The 8,118-nt window shown below is 40.9% G+C and overlaps 1 protein-coding gene across 1 annotated transcript; it reads right to left on the reverse strand.

Annotated features, from left to right (window-relative positions):
* Nucleotides 1–453: 453 nt before the first annotated feature.
* Nucleotides 454–1,612, reverse strand: LOC122689973 (E3 ubiquitin-protein ligase SIAH1-like). Its single transcript, XM_043896874.1, has one exon. It carries the CDS (start codon nt 1,427–1,429, stop codon nt 581–583), a length of 849 nt encoding a protein of 282 aa, XP_043752809.1. The 5' UTR covers nt 1,430–1,612; the 3' UTR covers nt 454–580.
* Nucleotides 1,613–8,118: the final 6,506 nt, after the last annotated feature.

The raw sequence follows: 8,118 nt of genomic DNA on the forward strand, positions 1-8,118 counted from the left end.
TTTTTTTTTTTTTTTACAGAAAAGAAAGTCAAATTTATTTAATTAAAAACTAGACTTAAAAATTAGCAAATATACAAACACACACTCAAAAATACACACACAAGAGCACTATGTATTGACTCATAGAGGGGAAATGCAGTGGTGGAACACCGCTCAATATGGCTTGTCAGTTATAGGAAAAGAAATCTAAGCATGCACGTGCGCACGCTCGGACACACACACACACACACACCACAGACACACAAAAAAGAACCCAGTGGTTTTCAACAGTACACTGTCTATTATAAACAAAAATTCAGAATTAGTTTTCAAAGTTTACTTATTTAATTCAAAAGATGGCCATCTCGGGTGTAAACATACATACATTTTTCAGTGGTTTACTACTGACTTATTTTAAATATATTAGTGTTATTACATACAACTATTTCTTGTCTTTAACACCCTTTCGTTTTATTCATCTTAATGTCTCTAGCTTCCACCTACCAAAAGTTTCTGGTTGGTAGGAAGACAGGTGCCTTATTCTCTGTGAAATTGAATGTATTGGTTTTAAACACTCGTCGGAAAATGTTTGATCACCATTTCAACACATGGAAATAGTTACATCGATGCTTAAATTGCCATTTTCTGCGAAAAGTTCCGCAACTCCAGGGTCGAAGACGAGGCAGTCACTGTTCATGATGGCTGTTTCAACTCTCTCATGAATAGACAGAGGCGTGGCTTCCCAAGTCAATCGCCGCCTATTACCATTTAGCTCAAGTCGATAAGAGAACTTTTCAGCTTGTTCGTGTGTTCCTACCAGCTGGACAACGGAAAAGAATTTCTGGTGACCATCGTAGGTTTCCAGCTTCTCCAAGATTAATATAAAGTGAAACCCAAAACAGGACTGCATCATCACCCAGTCAAGGGCACCAGAAAGATTAATGCTGACTGCAAGGAAAACGACAACTTCTCCCTGCAGGGTTATAATGGACTCATGTTTCTGCATCAGATGCGGCACTACAGCATTCACCGAGCCTTGCCACCCACAGAAGTTACCAGGGCAGGGACAACAACAGGGCCTAAACTCACAGTGTTCTTCATGGTCTGCTTTTTCTGTGGGTGGCATAGTTATTTCACAACCAAAAAAGGCGTATTTGCAGGGGAAAAGTACCGAGACGGCCACTTTCTCCATTGCCAAGTTGCGAATTGATGTCAGCGGGCCCCGGCAAGTTGGACAACGTGTGAGCTTTGGGCGACAGTCGCTACAGACAAGATGGCCATTATGACATTGTAGAATTGGAGGCAACACATAGTCAAAGCAGACGGGACACTCAAAAAGACTCGCCAAGTCATTGTTGGACGCAGTTGTGCCGGCCAGGTCAGGCACCGTCCGGGAGGAGGGCGCGCCATTTGACGGTCCAGTAGGTTCTCTCTCAGTCCGACGGCTCATTTTTGTGGGCGGAGAGCGCGCCTCGGACCTCGGTCCTGGCTCAAACACGCTCCGTCGTCGCCGCCGCCAACGCCCGTCACCGCGGGCAGCGCGGCTGCCTCTGCCTCATGCCAGTACCGACGGGACACTCTGACTGGCCGCTGCCGTTAGAGAGCGCCCAGCAACGGTCGCCGCGCTCCCCACTGTCCGCCGCCGGCGTTGCGCGCGTTCTAGAACCCGCCGCGCGCTCCCGCTAAATACCTCACACTATGGCGGCCACCGCGGGGGGGCGCGACCCCGCGCGCCGGCGGCCCGCAGGGGGCCAACAAGAATCTTTTTAAAGGAATAGGTCATTGTTACAATCTCAGCATTCCTTTCCCAGAGCTATTTTGCATGTTGGGTCATATAACGGTTTGAGTCCTAGTAACTGTCTATTTTGGGAGCTCACCTACAATCTGGTGACATTATGGAAAAAGTATGAAATTAGAACTGCAATAGGAATAATCCAGAGTTGAAAAGATTAAATGAGTACTTAGCTACTTTTCATGTATAAACGTGCTCTTCAAACACTAATTAATCCGCTTAAAACCTCTGTGAGGATGGCTGGACTAGGAGAAAATCAGAGTTTTGAAGAGAGAAAAGTGAAAAGTTTCTAGTGGAGCTGTATTTTTCCGTAACTCATCTCCAGGCAGAATCTCTTAAATAGGTGTCAATTAAATTCTGCTTATCTGAGCAGTCAGGCTGTTCAGTAGATTAAAAAAATTCAGTTTTGCCTGAATCCCTTCAGTTCAGTTCTGTTCAGTCACTCAGTCGTGTCGGACTCTTTGCGACCCATGAACCGCAGCACGCCAGGCCTCCCTGTCCATCACCAACTCCCGGAGTCTGCCCAAACCCATGTTCATCCAGTCGGTGATGCCATCCAACCATCTCATCCTCTATCGTCCCCTTCTCCTCCTGCCTTCAATCTTTCCCAGGATCAGTGTCTTTTCAAATGACTCAGCTCTCCACATCAGGTGGCCGAAGTTCCAATGTTTCAGCTTCAACATCAGTCCTTCCAATGAACACCCAGGACTGGTCTCCTTTAGGATGGACTGGTTGGATCTCCTTGCTGTCCAAGGGACTCTCAAGAGTCTTCTCCAACGCCACAGTTCAAAAGCATCAATTCTTCGGCACTCAGCTTTCTTTATAGTCCAACTCTCACATCCATACATGACTACTGGAAAAACCATAGCTTTGACTAGACAGACCTTTGTGGGCAAAGTAATGTCTCTGCTTTTTAATATGCTGTCTAGGTTGCTCATAACTTTCCTTCCAAGGAGTAAGTGTCTTTTAATTTCATTGCTGTAATCACCATCTGCAGTAATTTTGGGAATAACCTAACTCTTATCCCATAGCGAAACAAAATCTCAGTATTGAGAAATCAAGGAAGCCCAGAACTATCCTGGATATTTGTACATATTCAGGGTCAGTGATGGACTATTGTAAAACCAAATACACTCGTTTTAACTAGAATTGGACATATTGCTGAGAAAATAACCAGTTACATCACCAGGTCTAATTCCGTGCCGGTCAATAATTCATTTCTGACTATGGCAGTTTCATCAAACCTTTGGGGGGAAGGAATGCATGTCGGTGTCACTGTCAACTACTGGCAGGCCTGAGGCATTAACAACAGGGAAGACCGAATTGAAGGGAAGAAGCGGTTGTGGTAGAAGATCACCAACAAATTCATAAGCTGTCAGCCATAATTTCAACCAATGGCTCAGAGAGCAGGGAGATAAATCTGTTAAAACAATGGGATGAGTGAAAATAAATACACGGAACAGGTCATGCTGGAAGTACAGGAAGAATTGAAATATTGTATTCATGTGGGAATCATGTCAGAAGCCAGGATATTACAAGTAGATATAATCTGTTAATATGACCTACCCAACACACAACCCAAGAAACACGTCAAACTCACGTGGGACATTGTGGCATGGAGCAACAGTACAACTACCCCCTCCCCCCCCCAGCACTTACACACACAAGAACACACTTCTAGGCCTACATGGTTGTTCTATATTTTTCCATTTCATTATCACTTTCTAACATGCTTCAAAATTAACTTAACCATGTTCTCTCTCTCACTCCCTACAGAATGGAAGGTACTGAGGTTGAAAAGTTTGTATGTTTTGTTTATTGATGTATGCATATACAACAGTGTCTGGAATATGATAGGCTCTCAGTAACTATTTGCTGACTAAGTGAATTTTAAGAAATGAGTGTGGGATTTTCCAGAATGACTTAGTGAAGGGTCAAAGCACCCTGAGCTCAGTATGATGAATTATTTATCAACTACTATTTCTATAGTCATGTGGACTCTATTTTTAAGTACAGGTTCTTGGGATTGCCCAGGCAGTCCAGTGGTTAAGACTCCTCACTTCCCCTGCAGGGGGCACAGGGTTCGATCCCTGGTGGGGAAACTTTCTGCATGCTGCTTGGCATGGCCAAAAGAGAAAGGAAAAAAAAAAAGCACAAGTTCTCTCTGTCTGCTGCTTTTGAGACAAATAGAATGGAGACCCATCAAAGAGAGCTGAGGAAAGGGGAGGGCAACAGGAAAGGGGTTCAGAGGATACTGAAGGGTGAGGGGGTGATATATTCTGTAGGGCCCTGTTGGCCGTTGTAAGGATTTTGGCTTTGAGTCGAAGAGAGGTGGGATGCCATTGGAAAGTTTTGAGAAGTGGGGTGACTTGATCTGACATATACTTGAACAGAATCTCTTGAGATGCTGTGTGAAAAATAAACTAGAGGGGTAAAAAGGCCAAAGCTGGAAGACCAGTGAAGAGACTACTACAATAATCCAAAACACGGATGGTGATAGCTTGGAATTGAGTGGTAGCACCAGACGTTTTGAGAACTGGTCAGATCGAGGGTATCTTTTGAAGGTATAGCCAATGGGATTTCATGATGGATTGGATATGGTGTTTGATAGAAGGAGAATGAATCAAGGATCATGATAGTGTTTTTGCCCTGAGCAAATGGAAGAATGGAGATATCATTTTATTGAGACAGGAAAAGCTTGGTTGTTGAATGATTGAGGTCGTTTAAAAAATTACTTTGGGGATTTCAATGCATTTTCAGATAATGTTTCTTCCTTCAGTGAGGCAGGATGGTAGTGGTGGTGGATACTAATCGTTTCACTGTTGATTGTGGAAGTCAACAAAGCTGTGAGTATGGTTTTGAGGGGTTGATTTTTGTTTTTACTCCTGAGATTAAATATGATCCAGTACAAAGAATATTCAGAATATCTATCAAGGAAGGAGTAGATTTTATTATAGCAGATTAATGAGCACATTAAGATGAGTTCATTTAGTGTTTTACTATGAAATTCACCAAAGGAAATGAAGTATTTTTGGTGTCTATTGGTCATCTTAAATTCATTGATACCAGTAAACTGTAAATTAAATATATGTATGCATACAAGGTGGAAACCACTAGCAAAAACAAGATCAGAGTGACAAGACGCCACACTATATTAAACTGAAAATGCTACATGCACATAACTCTGAAGTTACACTACTTTGTGCAAGTGAAATCTTAAGGAGTGTGTTACTGATTTCACTTTTGTGGAAAATCTGTACAAACTCGGTATGGCTAATATTATGGCATTTGTTAACAGCAACAACACCAAAAAAAAAAAAAAAAAAAAAAACCATTTTGAGACACACTCATCTCTTTTGATCCAGAACTCCACTTCTACTAATGTCTCCTGAGGTGATATTAAGAACATGCACGATGTTTTACATCCCAGAGTGTTTATCAGGGCTTTTGTTATAATAAAAATCAGAGACCATTTAAACAGCTAAATCTAGAGTATTTGAATAAATGATGCACATTCATTCAGTGGAATACTATACAGCCAATTCAAAGAATATTGTCAAAGTGCACCTATTAGTGCACAAAAACCTGCCTGACATATTGAGTGACAAAAACCAGTTAGAAAACAAAATTACATATGACCCCATTTGAAGACTTGTGCAGTTAATGTATTTTTGAACAGAAAAATTCTGCAAGTGTATACCACAAAATGGTAACTGGTTATCACTGGTGGGATTATGGACAGTTTCTTTGATTATCTCTATTTACTAAAATAAATCTGTACTACATTTATAATAAAAAAATATACAAATGAATGGAACAACAGTGATTACATTAGACAGAGATATTTCATGCTTTAGAAAGATACACAAGTCTTGTTTTCCCTGGAGACACACCCTTGTTCATGCATCACAGGATAAAACTTTAACAGCATATTATTACTGGCACTCCCTGGCTACAGTATTTCTGACTGAGATTAGTATAAACAACAAGTCGCCAAATTCATGGCTCTCACAACAAGCCCTTCCAATGTGAGAAATGTGGCTAAAGTTCATAAGATGACTTTCAGTGTCTTAGCAATTGCAGGAATTACTTAAGCAAATAACAATTAGCATGATTTCTCAGAGAACCTAGTGTGCTTTTTCATTGGCTATACAAAAAAATAAAAAAAAGCGGGGTTGGGGGCGGGGTAGATTTGGGAGGAAACTCTCAATAGAAATGAGAGAGCAGATAGCCAGTATCTTTAATTTTCTCACTGAAGATCCACTTTTTCTCCATCTGGCCAGGCAAATAATGCAGAAATGGCCAACAGTAGATTATGCTGGGTCCTCAGGGGGCAGAAGCAACGTGGATAACTGAAATCCACTGATAATCCAGAAACCTAATTTTACCTAATAGTTGCAACCACCTCCTGGACAGAACCCTTCAGTAAAGCTGCTAATGAGAAGCATAATTGAGTGGTTTGAGTTCATCTGCTTTCAGTTATCCTTTGCAGGTGCTAATGAACAGTGAAGTGGTCAAAAGGCTGTCAGCCCAAGGGAGTGGTAGGAGCAAAAGCAAGACATGGATAACACCAGAAACTGGATAATCAGCCTCAAAATGGGTGAGTTGACTACAGTGAGGATCAGCTATTAATTATCTGCTTAACTAAATTCCACAAAGATATATGTCATGAAAACGGATCTCCATATTAAAGCGTTTTCATGTATGCAGTGTCTATCTTGGTTAACAAGATTTATGGTATAGTCTTAGAAATTCTCTATACTGCAGTGATTTTCCTGGACAGCAATGATAGGATAGTTACTGTCAGAGCATAGCTAATCAACTACAGGCTCCTCTGCTAAATATGGCCAACAGACTGCTTATGAGTCAGGACTCTGGCAGACAGCCCTTCTTTTGGACCAATGGGAATGTGATTGACTCACTCCCCTGCCTTTCTGGGAGACGATATAAGCATTGCTGGTATCCAAATCCTTTTGTTTTTATTATTCTTCCAAATTCATGTTTTAGTAAACAGCCTTTTGAAAGTATTGTTATGGTGAACATTTTGTGGTTTATGGTAAGCATTTGGTTTTCAAGAATTGTTGAAAATAAATGTTTTTAGAGTGCAGTTATTTTCAAGTATTACACAATAAACTCTAATATTTGTAACTAAAACTCTATCTATGTTTGATTAGCAATTAAGCTCTCAAATAGTTATGAAAGTAATTTTCTTTCATAAGGCTGTACTTTAAGACAAATTACTTGATACATTCACTAATATTCAGAGCTTCTCAACTATATCTACATATGATTATGAATATAGCTCTCTGTGGTGGTAGCAAAACGGATTCCATTTTTGGCAGTAGTTGGAAAAAGTACACTATAAACTATCTGATATTTGTAAATAAAACTGTAACTGCACATGAATATTTATTGTGTTTTCTATGGCAATTGTGAGAGTAATCTCCATTTATAACACTTGTTTTGAGTAAATGAGATTTTTAATCATTTTAGTATCAACTGTTATTTCTTGATGCTGTCCTATGATAGTATGTTCCTTTGCCCATATTGTGAGTGAAAGGGCAAATGAACTAGTTTTATATAATGTGAATTGTTTAAGTCACTTGAATATCCTCAATTACTCGTTAGTTTTGCTTTCAGTTCAGTTGATTTCAGTCACTGAGTCACATCCGACTCTTTGTGACCCCATGGACTACAACACGCCAGGCCTCCCTGTCCATCACCAACTCCCGGAGCTTCCTCAAACTCATGTCCATCAAGTCAGTGATGCCATTCAACCATCTCATCCTCTGTTGTCCTCTTCTCCTCCTGCCTTGAATCTTTCCCAGCATCAGGGTCTTTCTCAATGAGTCAGTTCTTCATGTCAGGTGGCCAAAATATTGGAGCTTCAGCTTCAGCATCAGTCCTTCCAATGAATATTCAGGACTGATTTCCTTTCAGATTCAATGGCTTGAGCTCCTTGCTTTCCAAGCGACTCTCAAGAGTCTTCTCCAACACCACAGCTCAAAAGCATCAATTCTTTGGTGCTCAGCTTTATTTATGGTCCAACTCTCACATCCGTCCATGACTACTGGAAAAACCATAGCTTTAACTAGACGGACTTTTGTCAGCAAAGTAATGTCTCTCCTGTTTAATATGCTGTCTCCGTTAGAGCTTTTCTTCCAAGGAGCAAGTATCTTTGTCGTCTGATTTCGTGGCTGCAGTCACCATCTGCAGTGATTTTGGAGCCCAAGAAAATAAAGTCTGTCACTGTTTCCCTTGTTTCCCCATCTGTCTGTCATGAAGTGATGGGACCTGGTGCCATGATCTTCGTTTTGTGAATGTTGAGTTTTAAGCCAGCTTTTTCA

This window comes from Cervus elaphus, chromosome X (assembly GCF_910594005.1).
Source record: "Cervus elaphus chromosome X, mCerEla1.1, whole genome shotgun sequence".
Taxonomy (NCBI): Eukaryota; Metazoa; Chordata; class Mammalia; order Artiodactyla; family Cervidae; genus Cervus; species Cervus elaphus.